The sequence below is a fragment of the Poecilia latipinna genome, unplaced genomic scaffold (genome assembly GCF_001443285.1).
Source record: "Poecilia latipinna isolate Pla-1442-1.1 unplaced genomic scaffold, P_latipinna-1.0 Scaffold363, whole genome shotgun sequence".
In the NCBI taxonomy this organism is placed as follows: Eukaryota; Metazoa; Chordata; class Actinopteri; order Cyprinodontiformes; family Poeciliidae; genus Poecilia; species Poecilia latipinna.
Window position 1 is genome coordinate 999 of NW_015112979.1, and position 19,512 is coordinate 20,510.

A 19,512-nucleotide genomic window follows, 5' to 3' on the forward strand; every position below is an offset into this window, starting at 1 on the left:
TTCTGACATGTTACCCTCACCTTTGGTAAATCCGTAATTTTTAATTAAGAAGTTGATGCAGCTCCGTCGTGCAGTTCGGCTGAATGACCGATATTAATGTGAAATTTTACTTGTTGAATGTTTGTATTTCTAAACGGAACCGCATAAAGTGCATTTTGAATCCCATACCGGATTCCGTTTGGACCGTTTCACTCGTTGTGGTTTGGTCGCCATCTTTGTTACTGCATCAACAACAACGTCTCCACTTGCTTAAAGATGAGCAGCGGCGCCCTCTGGTGGATGGCAGTCAACACTACAAAACTGAAATTAGTTCTACTGGAACTAGTTCCTAGCTCCAGTTTAACTAATTTTTATCTAATAATAACCAATCAATCAACGTTTAATCATAAGTATTTGCTTCCCTGGACAATGTCCACACACATTAAATCATAATCTATCATAATTTTCTTTATAAGAATCCCCTCTGTGTGGAAGTAGGAGCAGCTTGGTATAGGAAGGGTCGAGGCTTGCCTGATGAGTCACCACGGTAACTCTGGGGTTATCCAGGTTGAGCCAGGAGGGAATCTGACCATTGGTTACGATGAAGATGTGCCGCACCCAGGGGGCGTGCTTCTCCACAGAGCGCAGCGAATAGCGCAGCTCCTCGTTGTCTTCGAATCGGCTCGCAGATACGTCTTCATCCTGCTTAGACTGAGGGGCAAGTGCATTTACGATCGATAAAAAGCTCTACGGATCTCACAGACAACTGATCTCCAGATCCAGGCGTACCTGGGAGATAGCTGTGAGATCCCAGAACAAGTAGGCAGGGCTGATGCTCAACTCTTTCCCATCAAGAGTCAGGTTCTTTTTGGCCTGCTGACTCAGATCGGTGAAATCCTGCTGGGTTTTCAGCTGAAGCAGGGCGATGCTGGCCTCTGAATACAGCTCAAACTGTAGTAAACAGAAATATAACCAGAAAAACATCAATACAGCAGCGCATCAAAGGAAGATGACAGACCAAAAGTTAACTGAATAGATGTGCTTTTCAGGATTTAAAAAAAGCAGCCTTTAATTTCATTTTAATCCTTAAATACTCGTATCCGATTCGAACACGCGCTGACTGTTTGCCTCAACTTGTCCTCAGCTCCTGTTGAGGTCAGAAGGATTTAGTGGAAGGGTTACAACAAGCCGTGGGTCACGGGACTCTTTATAGTTCCATTTAATGCTCTAACAAAAGGCAAACTGAGCTGAGGTGTGAAGAGAGGCACGCGTCTATGAACAAGTGTTGAGTTGACGCATGCAAAGACATGTTAGTGCTGACACATCTGTAAAATGTATAACAAGAACTGGAATTACAGACTGCTGCCACTGTGGCTGCATGATAAAAAAAAAATACCAAAAAAGAAAAAAAAAAAAAAAAACTCTGTTCTATATTTAGTCTGTACGTAACTGCATCTTCTGAAGGGGTGGAGAGATGCAAGTTACTGATCAGAGCAGGAAACGAGGACAGGAAGCGTCAAGAAATTAAATCGTTTTATCTGCAAATACACTTGAATCGGACAAATACTGATAATCCCTCCAAGATAAACCATTAAAATCCTGCAAGCAGTGATTTAATGCAATCACTTTTGACGAGATTATCTACAGATAAAAAAAAAAGAATGAGATGAAACAAAACTGTTTTATTTCTGTCCAATTTTAGAAGTTGTGCAGAATTTGCAGCTCTCCAGCAACACAACATACAAACCAGTTAATACATATTTTAATTTCCTTTAATTTATACCCTAAAAACTAAACTAAGAGTCTTCAAAATTCACCCCAGACGCAAACAATTTTGATAAATCCATAAATTGGAATGTTATTTAAATATAACTTACTTCAGGAACTTTATCACAAAATGGAGCACATTACATTTATTTTAGTTAACTGTGATGATTTTCACACATACAGCTAATGAAAACATGGCATTTAAAATTAGAATATTACAGCAGATGAATAAAAAATATGTTTAAAAACAGGAATATGGGCTTAATGTTTTTGCTACATCCAGATAACTTTGTGGAAGAATTTTTCTCATTTAAAAACAACTTTTTCCTCCTAATTTAACGACAACTAAATTCTTGTAATTAAACTAAAAATTTTGTAGCCTGGACCTTAATACTCTGTTGCAGAACTCGCAGAAGGGATTATTTAATTAAAAGTCACCTTTTGAAAATATTTTCTGTCATCTGTAGTTTCTTTTAAATAAAAAAGGCAAGAAAAAGAGTAATTAAAATCAGAAATTGGATATATTTTAAGCCATATCACCCCGTTACAAGTGACTAACTCTGGAGAATACAAATGTGTCAACATAACGCCAAAGTGGAAAGATGAGAAGCTACTGTTGCTCCCCATTAATGGAGAAAAATCAAAAACAACATTTCTAAACCAGTTCTAGTCAAATATCTTACAAAGAGAGCGACTATTCATTGGAAAACGTTTAAAACAGCTGCCAGACTCAGCAGGATGTCAATTGTTTAGATTCGGGATAGTGCAATCAGGAAAAGCTTGGTTTGTTTAGAACACGAGTCAAACTGAAGGCCCGTGGGCCAAATCCGGCCCGCCAAAGCTTTTTATGTGTCCCTCTAGATTCTAGACTAAACACTAAGTGAGCTTAGATATTATTTTATTAAATCAAATCAATGCAGTTTTTATCTGTTTACTGCCAAATCATATCAATCAGTTTCTCCAGTTTCTTCAGATTTATCGTGAAAATTCACACAAAATCAACAAATCACAACCTCTTTGCGCTAATATATAATTGGGAGTTTATAGCTTATTTCTCACAAAAACTGTCAAAAACTGTTTACTTGTACTAAACAGCTGCCTCAGCCTCAATTGATTACAGATTACAGCCATTAATCTATATAAAAAGTCGCATTTACCGTCATAAATAAGCACAACTTTCCAAATTAGTGCCACAAAAGCTTAGATTTTCATTGCAAAAAAAAAAAAAAAAAAATCACAAAAAGTATCATGAAATCCTGGAGGGACTGAAAAGATGTTTCAACAGTTTGTGAACAGGTTTTATCAAGACATTCTGGCACAACCGGCCCTTTAAGATCCTTCATGATCTTGATTTGGCCCAAAATGAAAATTAGTTTGACCCTCTTGGTTCAGAAGAACTGACAGAAGAAAACTTATTCTTTCCAAATATACATATATAAATAGTAGCACAAGAGGTTATGATTTGGATTTGTTTTGTAACCACAGGAGATGGGATTTAAAATACCCAGTGAGATAAACATGTCAGCTCATCAGGCTCGCACACAAACACGGGGGCAGGACTCATCAGGCGGGTGATCGGGCTTGTAGTCCAACTTCCATCAGCGTATCACTCACCCTAATACCGGCTATAAATACAGAGCTGCTCTCAGCGCTGAAACTCACCGGCCGCACTATGCAGATCATCCCCGTTTCAAAGAAGCGGCCCAGCGACACCAGGAAGCACCCTGAAACCCAAACCGTGCATTGTGTGGAGGCTTGTGCAGCCGGAGGCCGCGCCAGACAGGAACGGCCAGCCAACGCAGAGCGGAGCGTCCATCGTCTGGTCTGGACTTCGCACGCTGCGATAAATCATCAAATGAGGACCCAGAAAAGGCGAGGAACGGGGCGACAGAGCGGGTTCTCCAGGTTCAGAAACACACTGGTGACCTTTCAGCATGCAGACTGGCATGGGGCCACAACAAACAGTTGTTCTAATGTTAGCCCTCCACACACACACAGATACAGTTACAGCCGGAATATCGCCGGATATTATCACACAACCTGGACCAGTTCATGTAACGTTGGGACAACTGGATTGGGGATGATAACATGTGGGTTAAATGGTGCATCAGCCACTAAAACAGCTGTTTATCGGCTGATTCTCCAGCTGTTTGCTGGTCAGAGACCAAAACGCACGATTTTAAACATAAATAATTAAGTCCAATCTAATTTAATGGTTACGCTCTTTATTGTACAGTTTACTGAGGATGGTTTATATAAAAAAACATTCAAAGGAAAATAGCTAAACTCTCACAACTCCCAATAAAGACACTTATAACTGCCTATTTTAATAATTCATACACTGAAAATACTTTAATATACATCAATAGTAGTGCTGTTTGAGCATTACCGCAGAAGCCAATGTCTACATCTTCCTTATCTATGCTCCTGGGGTTACAGCCAATCAGAGCCAATGAAAATAAATGGAGCTCCTGGATTGGCTGCTTCACAAATGCCAGCCAATTCAATTTAATTTCAACAGAACAAAAGTGCCTTCTATTCAATTCAAGATACATACAGTATATAAAACTAAACAGTGTGGAAAAAATACAGAAAACAAGCTGGATAATTTACTTCCAGTTTGTGTTACCATTGAGTGGATCATTGCCTTTTCATCCTCCCAGATGTAAAAATTTACTTTACTACACAAAACCAACCAAACTTTAGGTGTATACTGACAGAATTCAAAGAAAATGTTTGCTTTAATTAAAGTAAAATGTACATTTTATATAAAATTACTACTATGATAAGTGTTCAATTAAACACAATATGACTATTTTGGATAAATTAATCAGTTAAATTAACCTAAATACAACATACGTTTGTTCAACCAATCCTTAATGAACCAAAATAACAACTAGGTGTACACGAATTCGCTAAGCCTGTTGTTTAACATTTATTTGTATTCTCATCATAAACTAAGCCAGTTATGAAAGATGTTACTGAAACTCATCAGCCATGTGAGAGCATCACCAGAGCCGCCCTGTTCCAGGCTGCAGCGGCAGGTTCGCTCCGCGCCGCGCTTGTTTTCTTTGATTATTCAGCATCACCCCACACTCGTTAGTGGCACTCCTGCGTCCCAAAATACTCAAACTGCGAGTCGGTGAGCCAAACAAAGAGCTTTCATCCTCACATCAAAGTAATTGTTAAAAATAGAGGGAATATTCTTAGCTGTGTCTTAAGCCTCATCAAGTGAGTGCTGATGCTACTTAAGAGGCATAAACAGTTAAAGTTTATTGTTGCTGTTAGAAATTTGCTTTAGTAGAATTTATGTACATAAAAAATATTTTTTTTCAGTGTTTTATGTATGAAAAATATGTTTTTCATTCTTTAGATCGCACAACAAATGCAGTTTAGAAGTCAAAGCTCTTACTGCACTTTGATCAGAAGTGCAACGTTGCCCCCTGCTGGGCTAAATAAATATTACAACTTATCCAGCTACTTCCCAAAATTTTATTTTATTCTTTTCAATTTTTACAGATTTTTGGGAATAGAAATGTTCTAGTTTTTGGTTAACGTAATTCTCCCCAAGAGACAACACATCCAGCATGTCAGAACTAAATTCTTTTCCAGAGATCTCCGTCCATTTCTGGGCCGCTCCTACCTGCTTGATCTTGCCGGTTATGGCCGCAGGCAGTTTGACTCGCAGCTGCTCCGTATCCTTGATCGATGCCGGAAAGCCGCTCAGGTAAGCCAGAGACTGCGTGTGGATGAGACCCGGAGCCTCTTTGTCCGTTGTCTGAAGGACAAACAGAATAAAAACGTTAGAGATCTGTTCTGAGTTTTCTTTTATCAGATAAAATTCTCAGTTTGTGCCAATTTGGTTCTGCAGCGCTCTACTGAAGGGCCACCACATTTTAATCAGGTTAAGGTCTGTACTTTGACTGAGCCTCTTCTTTTCTGTTGTATCATTAGCTGCGTTTCTATTTCATAATTGAAATTACAAAAATAAATTTGCTTAAAGGAAACACACACATACACACACACAAAAGCTTTTGCACTAGAATAAGGTTGTTTTACAGCTGTATCAAAATGAGTGTAAACTTTTTTTCGCACCACACGAAAGAAAAGGACAGGAAGTAAAGTTAAATTTAAAGAATTTTAACAGGTAAAGAAACTCACAAGATAGCATCTGGAAACAGAAAATTTGTGGACTTCCCTGGAAAGATCTTTATAGGCTTTATCAGCTGAAAAAGACAAAAGGGCACAAAAACAACAGTGCTTAGACTCAAGTTTATGTTCTGGATAAATGTGAGTCCATGTCGGCGCCACTTTTCAGACTACACAATAGGTCTGAAAAGTGTTAGGAATGCAAGTTATCGATTAATGAGTTAAATGTAAAGTTCACTGACCTTATCAATGGTCTAACAATCCAGTAATAAACTGTCATTTTCTTAAAAACCTGATTTTTCTCTATTATCAAGAGCGTTTATATTTCAAAACAGAACATTTTAAATCCCACACCGGACCTCTGAACCTGTTTGAACCGGTGCGCCATCTGCCGTCTGTAATTCTGTCATTCAGCGGCGCCCTCTGCTGGATGGCGGCCAGACTACAACACTACAACAAGGTCTAACGGACGATATTGTTTAATTGAATTTAACTAATTTTAACCTAATAAATTAATAAAAAATTAGTTAGAAGTTGATTAATTGTTTGCAGCCCTAACATTTTCTGCTAAATTTAAGCATTTTCAGCTCACAAAAGCAGCGATTTTTTTATTTTTTTTAATTATTTTTTTTTACCATCAGCCTGCGAATGAAAGACAACAACGGAGACGCTGACGGGCAGGTGGAAAGGTTTCTTCATGATCAGCAGCTCTTTGGCAGCAGAGAAGGAGGCAGAGACCGCTGGCAGCTCTTTGAGGGTGAGGTTGGCCGGCAGGGCGGGATCCAGCGCCAGCATTGGCGCCACGATGCAGTGGGACAGCAGGCATTCAGGCTTATCACTGACAAAACATGAAAAAGGGAATAAATAAAACACATCTGCACATCCAAGGAGAGACCCTCTTCCTTTGTGTTGCACTTGCGCCGTTCTGTGTGTGTGGAGAAATGAAGTTCACACGTTCAGCCGACATGAAAGGTTGCATGAAGCAGCTCTGGTGTTTGTGGTTACACTTTGACAAAGCAGGCGAAGACGAAGAGTTCAAACAACACAGGAACCACACAAGCCAAAGTCCAAACTTTGGAACAAATCAGTCCGGAGATTATTTATCACCTGGGTTTATAAGATGTCTCTTAAAACGTGCAAATTTTTTAGAAGGTTTGTTTCATTTATAAGTAAACAACAACCACACTTTATCTTTCAGGACCCTTATCAGTTCAGACGTCTGAATTTTGTTTTCTTGTGGTTTAACCGACCCCGGCTTCCTGTTATAAGAACTCTGCTGCTTTACTCTGAGAAAACCCTGCAACTCTGACAAGCCGACCTCAAAGACCTTGTCGTTATTTTTCGTTAAAACAGTTTGAGCCCAACTGGACAAATGTGACAAACTGCAGCAACTGCTTAACATAAATCTTTACATTCAGGCAAAAATGACTGAAAATTGCATGAAAGCGCAAACCACATCGCAACAAATTTAACACATACATTTTGTTAGTTTGTTTAGCTGGGATTTTACGTGACAGACCAACAAATATCTGTGCAAAATGGTGAAGTGGGAGGAAAAGAATTTATGATTTTCAGATTTTTGGAGAAGTAAAAATCTGGAAAAGTGCTGCATGTACCTCAGGTTCTTTGGGGTTAAGGGTCACAGAGAAAATTTAGTCTTTGCCTATTCTTCATTTCAAAGCAGCTCAAGCTCATTAAGAGCAGAAAGATTGTGAAAAGTTCTTACAGAGTAAAAAAGGAAATGTTTTCAATAATGGATAAATGGTCATTCTAGGAGTTTTTCTCTTAAGTTATTATGTAAAAATCTGTTTTTATTATCTAAACAGGCTTTTAAAAATAACTAGCTTCAAACTATGGCATCTAAATGTATTGATTTTCAAAATGTACATGAAAGGCTCATCTCATTCTACAAAATAATACAGATAATACAGAATAATACTCTTTAAAGAACATTTAAGTTCTTCAGGTATTAATAAAGTATTTTTATTAATGCATAAATAACACACACTTCTACTTCAATTGTGAAATTATTTAAGATTTAATTAGAATTTAATTTTAAATGTGAAGATCAGACATCTTTTTACTTCTGATTTATAAATATGTTAGTATAAAGGAATCTTTACAAAAATAAAAAGCATTGTATTCCTCTTTTATGCTAAAAAGCACTAGCATAAACCAACATTAACATAAAATACCTGAAAATATAATTAAATTGAACATATTTAACATTTGTGAACTTAAAGACCAATAATTTATTTTACTGCTAGTGTGTTGTTTTTAGTAAAACAGCACATTCTTGTGGTTGAAACATGATAAAATGTGAAAAAGACCGAGAAGAACTCACCTATCTTTTGGCACTTCTGTGGTGTCGTTCGCATTTTTTCCCAGTTGTTCCCTGTGTGCAAAAAAAAAAAAAAAAAGACAATAATCTACAAAATATGTGCACAACATTTAATTTGTGTTTACAAAGAACACATAAAATACATAAAAAGCCTAAAACAATCAAGATTACAAGAAATGCCTGAGAACTAATTCATATTTTTATTGTTGTGGAAGCATTTGAACTGATTAGGAGAAAAAAAAGTGCCAGTTTTCATTTTCAGCATGAGTCTGAGCAAACGGGCTGCTCTCCAACAGCTGCGGTGAAGCGTCTGCTACCTCAGAGCTTTTTGTTCTTCCTCCAGCTGCTCTTTCACCGCCTTCAGTTCCTTCAGCAGAGCCACATCTGTGCCGTTCACCCAGGTGTACACAACGTCAATAGGCATGGGCAGACAGAGTCTGAAAGTTAAATAAAACATCATATCAGTGATGCAAGGCTGTGATCCTGTTTATCTCCCCAATGCGGATTTCTGTCAAGTCTGGAATCTAGTGCAGTGTTTGTTCAGACATTGCCTCGCCTTATCCTGTTTTCCCTAATTCCCTCTCAAAGCAAAGCTCAACTGTTTTTTTAACAAGACAAACCAAAGCATTTATAAATTATTGTAAATTAATAAATCATTTAGAATTATCTCACAATCAGTGTTAACTCTTGGATCTTAGTTGCTCAGGTAAGAAATATGTAGCTTTGTTTAGCTTTTACTTTTTATTTATCCTCTGTCAGTACAAAATGTTTGCCAGCTACCTAAATAAAATATTAAATCATTAATTAATCTATACTACTTTAAAGCAACAAGATCCTCCAAAATAAAACACATTGAGACTGGTTAGGTAAGACTTTCAGCTGGTTCCATTCACTAACACTACATACAACTCTCCAATAAAAAGTTGTTTTATGTGTGTAAATCTCTATTGTTTTAATGTATTCTTGGGAGAAAAGGGGCAGATATTATAGGCATTTTAAAAATCTTATTAACTCTTAAAACTGGCAACTTTTCTATCACTCTTGTCAACCAGTATCGCCATCATGTTATGAAATAATGCCACAGTTCAGGATTCTGGACATGAGCAATTCAGTCTTGCCTTCTTCTTCTTTCTTTTGGACTTATTTTTATTTTATATGTTCATACATTTCAGGTAAGAAATTGTAAAAACAGTAATATAATTTTTTTTAATGTTAGGGTGAGATGGAGCCAGATGATTTACAGTAACAGATGTAAAAATCTTACCTGCTCTGGAATGATTTCCCACCCACATTGTCTCTATAGGAGTCAAATAGCACATGGTACTGGTCGCGACTCCACTCCATCACCACCTGAATGGGGAGAAAATGCAATTAACACATTTCTCCATCATAAATATGACACAAAACCAAGATTACTACAACACTGCTTTGCATATATTCAAGTGACATGGTAAGTTAAAGTGCAAAAATCTTCAAAATTTTAAAACAATGCTGCCAGTACCATATTTAAGACTATCAGAGTAAAGTGTGTAAACTGTACCCGTTTCTGTCCACATCACAGTTACACACTACTTTGTGTTGGTCAGTCACATTAAATTAACAAGACAAAATGTGAACAAGTTCAAAGAGTATGAATACTTTTCCAATTTCTGATATGTTTTAAAAGATTATTTGGGTGAGCCCTGAATACCAATGGACCACACATGCCTGCTCCTCAAGGAGTATATTTGCATAAATTGGCAGTATTTTGACTGGAATTTGGTTTGAATGACTCTTTAGTCAGCAGCCAGAGAGGTCGGTCGGAGGCTAAGAGCTCCTTGGGTTAAAAAAGAAAGATTAAGAAAAAGCCATGACTAGCTTGACAAGCGAAACCAGAGTAGGCTCACCTCTCCAAACTGAAAGGCGGAAACGATCATGAGGACGAGCCCCCCGAAGCAGAGGTAGAGACCGTATCGGTGGGACAGACAGGTGTAGGTCTGCCTCTGCAGCAGCTTCAGCACCGAGTTCACGACGACCATGACTCTCCTGGGTCGAGCATAGCGCTGCATTCATTCAAAAAAAAGTCGAAACAACCGCCTGTTAAAGCGAAAGACAAAAGTAAGTAAACATCAGAAGCGAGACGGATGCGTCAGCTGACCACCCGATCGACTGCACATGACAACCGACGCATCTCGCTCTTCTTCGGCGGCGGTGACGCTGGAACCGAGGTGCTGCTTCTCCGGCAAAGGCTCCATGTTGCCCTCTGGTGGAGAGAAGTTGGCACTACAAATTCTGCTATTACTCTGCAGCATTAAATTAAATTATTTTTATTTATCTGAACACATCATTTTTCTTACTTTGTAACTGCACAAAAGGATAATTACGTTTAATTATTGATGCACATTTTTTTAAATCAAGAAGATGATCAAATTACAGTTAATATTTTGTTCCACCAAAATGATCAACCTTGAATTTAATTGACTGAAAGAAAAAGTGTCAAAAATGTCAATGTGTTTTGTTTTAGCTGATATATCTCTTATTTATTGGCAGGTAGTCTAATTTAGTTGTAAACAAAATTAGGTGTTTGAATCTTAAGCTGTGGGACCCTTTGAAATTTCTTTATAAGATACCACCTTCAAAAATTTTTATTTTTTTATCTCTTTTATCTTTTTATTATTCAGAATTTCATATTTTAGGCTGTAATGATATTTGTTTATAAATATTAGACAAACTATTTAGGTTAGAAAAAATATAGACTCTGCTTAATTGCTTTGATTGTTTGTAAATAGTTAGTTTTACATTTATATTTATTTTTAAATTCTATCATTGTTACATATTTGGGGGGAGGGGTTAGGAATTGTTTGAAGATTTTGTCAGTTTATTTTATATTTTTCATCTTCGTCCTTCTTCCCCTTGTCTTGTATTGCTTTAATTAGCTAACTATTTTGTGTTCAGTTATCTGAAATTACATGTTGCTTCAGTATTTATACAACTTTAAAATGTGTTTCAAAAACAGTGTCACGTGGGTTGAAGCTGTTGGAAATATTATGTGTTATCATTCTTACATGTGTATAGATTATTGATCGGACCATAGCAGTATTATGTCACTAAGTGTTGGCCTTTCACTGTCTGTGTTAAATCTTTTGACTGCTGTGTTGAAGAATTTTGACCCACTCACAGAATGTCTCTGCTGCAAGATAACTGATTGTTCCCTCCACCTTTAGGAGGTCCTTAGACAAGGACCTGTGTGTAGAACTTGTAGACAAAACATGCCTTCTGTCTCTTCTCTTTATCTCTCCCTTCTCTGAAAATAAAAGACAAGCTCTAACTGGAAGTTATCAGAGCGCGCGGTGGCCAGCTCGTTGGAGCGCTCCGCTGCGTCTTCTCCTTTCATGAAAGCTTGGTAAGTTGTCTATGGTTCTTTTTACGTAGGTTCAGAAAACGCCTATCAGAAGCCATCTCCTATAAGAGATAAGCCAAACATTGTGAGACGGTTCTGGGTTGAAACAACTGAAAAGCAGAAATGGTTTTTAACTTTATCAAACACATTCTGCCACAAAAAAAAAAAAACATCTTAAATGTTTTTTTTAAGCCTTATTTGTCACTTCATCTATTTGTCTTGTATTCTCCATAAATATTTAGCTCATATTTTACATAAGCATCTTGTTTGTTAAAATGTCCTGTGAAACATGAGCAGTGCTGAAGACATAGCAGTTTTAAAATGTACTAAAACCTAAAGTAAAACATGATATGAAGTCAGATCTTCAGGCCTTATAACTCTGATTGCGTTAATGTGTATTAAACAACAAGGTAGTTTTCTTAAGACCACATTGGGGCAACAAAAGGCACAGGAAACACATCTGACTTGGTTGCACAATTAGAGGAAATGTTGATCTTCCTCACAATGACCTTGCAGGATCTGCATCTGTAAGATCAAATAATGCACATGTGCAAAAGCAGAAGTATAAATAATTATCTCTTCTAATGTTATACTCCAGTGTTTGGAGTTATCTGTCTAAGCAAACAAAGATTGTTTAGTTTCAGGCTTCTGCTATCAAGCCAGAGTAAGAATGTGTTTATTTTTTAAAGAGTTGCCAAGTTGGGCAACCTTCAACGAGTTTGTGCAACAACAGAACCTCAGACCCAGTCCAGTAGTGTGTGTCTTGTTATTTTTATACACATTTATATCTCGAAACACTTAAAATTCCTTTTTGAAATCCTCCAGTACTAAAGCACTCAAGGGAAAATAAAACAACATAAAACAGAGCAGCTACTCCCAACCTTTGATGAAAAGTTGCATCATGTCCAAAGTGCTGATTAATGATTAATTCCTGAAAATTCCTGAGCTGGTTTCTTACAGTTCAGACTTCTGTTTTCTGCCAGTTTGTGTTTCATTTCTTTAATTTGTGGATTTTCCACCGTTAAATCGCACTACTTTCAGTTTTCTGTTGCAACACGTTGACATTTAGTTTCTGTTTAACAACCTTCCCACTTGTTGTTTTTGGGAAACATCTAAACCACATCAGAAGGAAATTTCTTTCTGGTTTTGTAATCCTCTCCTTTTATTTCATGTGATAGCTATGTTTCCTGTCAGCTGTTCAAGGCTAGACTCATGTGTTTGCCTAATCTTGTGCAGGTATTTCTTTCAAAAGGAGATAACAAATCACTAAGATACTTCATCTAAATGCCATTAGAAGGCAGAGGAGTGATTTGGATATTTCACAGTATGTTCTTTGTCCAAAACGATGACGATCTAATAAACTTTTCAGGATTTTAAGTGGCAAAAGTAAAGGGTTCCATTTGTACGGGGGTCCATTTGACCCAAAAATATGTTTGTGTCTTGCGACATATTCATGTGAAAAACCAACACAAAGTAGTTTTCTACTATGGACCAGAAGGGAAATTATACTTTTTTATGCTATGAATAATAATAATAATAATAATAATAATATGAATAATATGAATAATATGAATAATACTAATATGAATAATATAAATAATATGAATAAGAATAATACATAAATAAAATTTTGCAATATATTGCTCTACATATGTGCCTCCTCCCTCAGTGAATATTTTTGCTGAAATTCTGTCATTTGGGGTGTATTTGTACCAGCTTTGCACATCTAAATGCTTTTTTTTTTTTTTTTCCCATTTTTCAAATTAAATGGAGAGCTTTTGTAAACATGAATACTACTTTTTGTTTAACATATTCAACATCTGAATATGCTTTGATCTAAAGTAGTTCTGGTCATAAGTTTAGAATGTATGTGCTCTTTTCTAGTCACCAAGAGTGAATTTTACCCTCAGTCCAGATGCATACAGCTTGTTTAGAGCAGTAAATGTTTAATGGAGTTTTGAAAAAACAACAACAACAAAAACACAACTTTCATTTTTCATTAATTGTCATTGTTAAAACGGAAAAATTCATTTCCATGGTAGCATCAATAAATATCAGTAAATTTTAAAAAATATGATTAAAAGCAGCTACTGTTTTGTGTTTAGTGATATAAATCACTTTTTTAAAGCAAGTAGAGTCCTGAAGAAGCTTATTTCTAATTGGAATGTTTTTTAACAACAATATATGTGTTTGTGGTGCTATAAATGTTGTCATTTACATAAAAAATCATCATAATGGTACCACAAAACATTCCAGTAAAATTCAAGGTCCATACTACCCGCCCCTGTTTCAGAAGCCTGGATTAAGAGGTGGCAGAGAAAAAAGGGTTAAATATAAAAGCATGCCACACTTTTCAGATCATTTATCTGTGAAAACCTTGGGGAAAAGTGCATAATTTTCCTTAAACTCTACATTTTGTTGGTTAATCACATGAAACTGACAAGTTGACAATGAAACCTCCTGCAAATTTCCGCAAAATCAATTTTAACTCCAGATTGACTTTATTGGTTGCACTTCAAAGTGCGCCATTTCAGATGCAAACTGCACGGAGGCAGCTCTGGCTGTAAAAGGAAATAAAGCAGTGAAGTAGCGAAGTGGTAAGGGTTCGTGTGTGTGTGTGTGTGTAGGCGGGCCCGCAGGGAGTCGCTTTGGGGAAGAGTTTACAGTACACCGACGTCGCACAGCCTGCAGGTTCATTCTTGTTAACTCAGCCCAGCATGTGACTGCCGATAAGTCATATCACAACAACTCCCATCACTTCGCTCCATCTCTTCCTGTATGGCTGTGTTTTCTCTGCTCGCGTCCAAAGGGAGTGAAGCTCGCTGAAGGTTGCGCTGAAAACCTTTGGAGATGTTCTGGTTCACGCAGGGGCTTTGCTTCCTGCCCGCGTTTCTGGTCGTCTGGTCCTCCTGCACTTTCATCGTCTCCTATATTATTGCGCTCTTTAGACGCGATGTGGATATTATATTCCCCTATATAAGGTACGTTTCTTTTGTCATATTTAAGAAAAAAATAAAGTAGAACAACAATTAAACAAAGCAGGTTTCCTAACTCTGATTTATGGTCGCTACTTTAGTTTCGTTTTCCTCCAACTGCACGTACACATCTGTTAGCTGCTGTTTAATTTCTAATGACATAAAAGTGCTATTTTTTTTTATTTTTTTTTTTACTTGCGTATACTCTTACTTTAAATTTGAAATACAAATCGTAACAGAATGAGTTAAAAACGTTTAAATGTTGTGATTTTAAGCTCATAAACTGAAACATCAAAGAAACGGAGCTGGAAATTTGTTTAATTTCATATAAACAAATAAAAATCATATTTCTGTTATTGCAATGGAGATCTTTTTCTCTGCTTATTTTTCTAAAAACAAAGTAGATTTAACTTTAATTTAGCCGTCAACATATAAAGACAAAAGAAAAATGACAGGAAGTTACAATTTTACATCTGCTTTCTCATAGTAATAAAGAAAACATATTGTTTTCCAGATTTTTAACCAATAAAAATCAGAAACAATATAGCGTACACTGCAAAAACACAAAATCGTACCAAGTATTTTTGGTCTAGTTTCCAGTGCAAATATCTTAGCACATTTAAAATAAAACAAAACTAACTTACAAGATATAGGAGCAAATATTTACAGTAAATAATTCCTTAATATTGATCAAAACATCTAGTAATTAGTTCCACTGGCAGATTATTTCACATATATTAAGACATTTTCCCACATGTAAGATAATCTACTGGTACTTTTTAATCAATATTAAGGAATTATTTACTGAAAACCAAGTAACTAACTAGACCAAAAATATTTGGTAATATTTTGTGTTTTTGTTCAGAAATGTTGATATTGATACATCTATATTAAATCTAGTGCAGCAATCGTCTCAAAAAGGTTGTGTGTAATTAGTTTATTCTCAGAATAAATGCAGTTTTCTATGGGTCTATGGCTTTTCAAGAGCAGACAAAGGGAAGTTGGTCAATTTTTCAGAAGAATTTAGACTTGCGAGTGAGACGAAAAACCCAAAGCTACACTGGACTGATCCAGATGAGAGCATATTCTCTTTATGGAATGGTCTAGTCAAAGTCCAAACATAAGCCCAAAAGTTTAGCTGTTTTTCAAAGAATGGAGAAATACATTAGTTTCTAAGTGTGCTAAGGTTAAGGCAGTGAAAATGAATATAGATGCTTCAGTTTTAGGGTTTTTATACATGAAAAAATGCATATCCTGGTATTTTGGGTTGAAATATTAGATCAAATTTGTACAAAACTGTAAAAACTTTCTTTATTTTCTCAGTGATACGGGTGCAAATCCACCTGAGAGCTGCATTTTTGGCCTTATGACCTTCATTTCTTCATGTGCAGGTATTTTGTTTTCTTTTTTTTTTTATTTCCCAGTGAGCATCTGCTTTAATTGCGCAACTCTGGGTTCTCCCAAGGGAGGAACCAAGCTTTCCAGTGATGCTGCACACATTTCCTCTTTTTATCCTGAAAATGAAAGCAAGCCTTTCTTGGACTTTGCGCTGTGACTTTTGCCCAGGAACTGCCACCATTTACGCCAGATATAAATATGTGGAGAAGCTGATCGAGCAGAATGGCCTGGTCAAACCGCGCCTGAATCAAGCCGCGCTCGTGTTTGGGTTTGCCGCCTGTTTTGGGATGTGCGTCGTTGCTACTTTCCAGGTATTTCTTCCTCCATATGTTAAGAATTTAATATCACATAATGTGACCTTTAATTGTTTTTTATTATTATTATTATTATTATTCTTTTTACCTGCAGGAAACAGCAGTGACGATAGTCCATGATATCGGGGCGCTTGTGTTTTTCGTCTGTGGAGTTGTTTACATAATCCTGCAGTCTGTAATATCTTTCCAAGCGTCTCCTTATGGGTCGTCCACCTGTGTGTGTTGGATCCGTTTGTCCATCGCAATAGTTGCTGCAGTTGCATTTTTTCCCAGTATCCTTGTTGGAGCTGCTTGGTTTGGATGACGTGTGCTTGTGTCGTTATCGGCTCTGTGCAAGTTTTCCTAAGCCAATAACTCAGCTGTGGTGTGTGCGTCTTTCGTTAAACAAACCACCCTCCACTGGGACACACATGACAAAGTAGGTTGAGTTTTTATTCTCTATAATCATCATTAATATTTCTTACCATCAGAATGAAAGTATCACCTTCCCCACAGCTTGATTAGTAGTCTGCACTTGATGCGAATGGAACTGTGAGAAATATAGTTTGCAAGTTCTGAGGAATTGAAGCTTTGAGTTTAAGTTAAAAAAGCATTATATATTTTTTATATGCAAAATATGCATATATATGCGATATTTTCGCTAATGTATGATGCTCAATGTGACTTTTTATTACTCAAATCAGTTACGGACTATAAACTCACATAAGGTTGAGGCAGCAGTCTATTAAACTTAATGTTTTTGACCAATTTTGAGAAAATTTACAGTGGAATCAGAAAAAAAATGTGGAGATTTGTTGATTTTGTGTGAATTTTCCAGAATTGTGAAAAACTGGTAGGGCTTATTGATGTAATTTAGAGTCTAGAGGGTCACGTTAAAGCTATGGCGGGCCACATTTGGCCCCCGGGCCTTAAGTTTGACACCTGTGCTTTAGAGGAAAAACAAACTTGAAGAATAAGAGACCAATTCTAATCTAATTACATAAATACAACAAAGAAACCACTAAACCCCAGGAATCTGGAAACTAAAGAATCAACTAAATCTGGAGCAAATATATTGAGAGGACCATAAATAATCACAAAATACAAAATCCAGATTAACATGAAACTTAGAGTGAGAAACACCATCTGAACTGTGAAGTATGGCGGTGGCAGCATCATGATGTGTGGGTGCTGCACTTCACAAAAAAGTGTGTCAAGTAAATGTGGAAATATTGAATCAACATCTCACATCGTAAGCAAGACGGGGGCTTATTTTACATATTTTGTCAGGAACTTTGGAAAGCCTCATGATTAGAAAGCTGGCATATGAATTAAAAATATAAATATATTACCATAAGGCCAATTTAATTACACAGGTAAATTATTAAAAGTTGAACAACTGAAGTTTAAGAAAGTTTGGAAACTTTAATTAATAACACTAAAGCATTTAGTTAATATCTCATGTAGCCTGTTTGTGTTAGATATTTAAAGGTCTCCATTATTCTGTGGTTTCTATCCTGTTAAAGGGGTTATCTGGTCAAAAATATGGGGTTCCATTCGTGCCAAAAGTATGTTCATATTCCATACCGAAAGATCAAAAAATATGGAATATTTTTGGATCAATACAGTATTAATTCACTCATTCAGATACTTCTGTGTGTATCTGTGACTTATTCACATCTGATTCTATGCAGGATTATTCGTACCATGTCGCCAGCGCCGTGTGCGAGTGGGTCGTTGCCTTCAGCTTCGTCTGCTTCTTCCTCACATACATTAACGATTTCAAAGTGAGTATCACAGGCCATCAATCACAAATGCTTTCGCTTTTCATTGTTTTCTAAAAGCTTTTTTTTTTTTGTTTTCCTGCAGATGTTTAAGTTGCAAGTGAGGACAGAATATGAGGACTAGACGATCGCCGACGTCATTTCAACGAATTTGTGTACTAAATGCAATTTTTTTGCACTGGAGCTTTTTATACAATCATATATTTTTGCTACTTGAATTGTTTCACATAATATTTTCCTATACCTGATCATTACCAGTGTATTTTTTTTTTTTTTACCTTTTTATACAATCATTTTATACACGTATTAACTTTTTCCTGTTTAAGCACCACTTTGCACTTTGACTGTTGCCACAGCATCGTGACACATCCTGTGAGACCAGTGGCCACTAATAAGAGAAGTTCATCACACATTTCACATGTGACACATGCAGCGCTTGAGGGAAAACGAAAAAACCATGAAAAATGAATCGAGGTTCTTATATTTTGTGCTTCCTTTGTATGTACTGTACGACTGTGTTCAAGTTGTTTTTTAAAATAAGTTAAACTTTTGTTGCAGTAGCAGGAGAAAGTTTAGACGAGTATTTAGTTGTATCTATCCTGTCTTACTTGTTTTTACCATTTTAAAAAGCAGCCAAGCGTGTGACGTCAAATATATACCCTAAGGAAACAGGAAGTCATGAATAGGCTTATTGAAACTGTAGATACTTTGATCCACTAAAAAGGTAGAACAGACAAAAATGTTTAATCTCTTGTTAAACATTTTTGTTAAGGAGGAAACAATTGTGCCAATTTTTTTTTTGGTGGTAAAACAATTTCTTAACACTGGATAAAATTTGTTTAGTGTTGAGAATTTTTCAATGCTTATGCTCATTGGATTTTTCTCAATTTTTCAGTGTGAGATTACACTACTGCAACCAAAGGTTAATTTATTTTAAGCTTTTTATGCATCGAAGATCGCTGACGGCAGAGTAACCTGACGTATACTGTACGTAAAAAGACAATCATAATCTCCTGAATTTAGCTCACCAAGAAGAGACTGAAAACTTACTGTGACACAAAGTAATAAAAAAAGTACGGTATGGAATATTTTTTAAAAATAAAGTGCCTTTCTTACAGCGACAATAAGAAGTGAGACATGTCCAGTCTGCATATAAACTCGTCCAGTTTTTGTACTTAATGTTTATTTTTCTTCAAACTTTGATTATAAATCATCCTACACAGTATTCCAGTTTATGTGGACAAAACTCACCTTCACTACAAATGTTTTTACAAGTGAAAATGTAACTGTATCCAGCAAACTACTGCCGTACTTTTGACGAACTGTACTGTAAAGATTATTTTAAACATTTCAAAAATAAACTGCACGTTTTGTATCAACACATTCGTCTTTAATGGAGACCAACAGCATTTCTTTATATTTTATATGTTTAATTAGTGACTGCTCA

At 36.4% G+C, this 19,512-nt stretch overlaps 2 protein-coding genes across 2 annotated transcripts; one reads left to right on the forward strand and one right to left on the reverse strand.

Moving 5' to 3' along the window:
• Positions 1-411: 411 nt before the first annotated feature.
• On the reverse strand, positions 412-10,434 carry LOC106949776 (N-acetylglucosamine-1-phosphate transferase subunits alpha and beta). Its single transcript, XM_015036263.1, has 9 exons — positions 10,123-10,434; positions 9,501-9,586; positions 8,554-8,673; positions 8,240-8,290; positions 6,531-6,733; positions 5,908-5,972; positions 5,390-5,524; positions 769-930; positions 412-690 (listed from the first exon to the last, which is right to left on the reverse strand). The coding sequence occupies exons 1-9, from the start codon at positions 10,282-10,284 to the stop codon at positions 427-429; spliced, it is 1,248 nt and encodes a 415-aa protein (XP_014891749.1). The 5' UTR covers positions 10,285-10,434; the 3' UTR covers positions 412-426.
• A 3,808-nt stretch (positions 10,435-14,242) lies between these two features.
• Positions 14,243-19,444, forward strand: dram1 (DNA-damage regulated autophagy modulator 1). The gene is made up of 7 exons (XM_015036264.1): positions 14,243-14,596; positions 15,914-15,981; positions 16,157-16,299; positions 16,397-16,574; positions 16,662-16,720; positions 17,976-18,068; positions 18,151-19,444. Exons 1-7 carry the CDS (start codon positions 14,466-14,468, stop codon positions 18,187-18,189), a joined length of 711 nt encoding a protein of 236 aa, XP_014891750.1. The 5' UTR covers positions 14,243-14,465; the 3' UTR covers positions 18,190-19,444.
• The last annotated feature ends 68 nt before the right edge of the window (positions 19,445-19,512 follow it).

Bases quoted from the DNA above. Each gene is read 5' to 3' on its own strand.
- LOC106949776 (XM_015036263.1), bottom strand. From the start codon at position 10,284: ATGCAGCGCTATGCTCGACCCAGGAGAGTCATGGTCGTCGTGAACTCG. The intron at 8,291-8,553 runs GTAGCAGACGCT...TTTTGCACACAG, and splicing joins GAAGAACAAAAAGCTCTGAG to GGAACAACTGGGAAAAAATG. The intron at 691-768 runs GTACGCCTGGAT...CTTGCCCCTCAG, and splicing joins ATCTCACAGCTATCTCCCAG to TCTAAGCAGGATGAAGACGT.
- dram1 (XM_015036264.1), top strand. From the start codon at position 14,466: ATGTTCTGGTTCACGCAGGGGCTTTGCTTCCTGCCCGCGTTTCTGGTC. The intron at 16,575-16,661 runs GTATCCTTGTTG...CCAATAACTCAG, and splicing joins TGCAGTTGCATTTTTTCCCA to CTGTGGTGTGTGCGTCTTTC. The intron at 16,721-17,975 runs GTAGGTTGAGTT...GATTCTATGCAG, and splicing joins ACTGGGACACACATGACAAA to GATTATTCGTACCATGTCGC.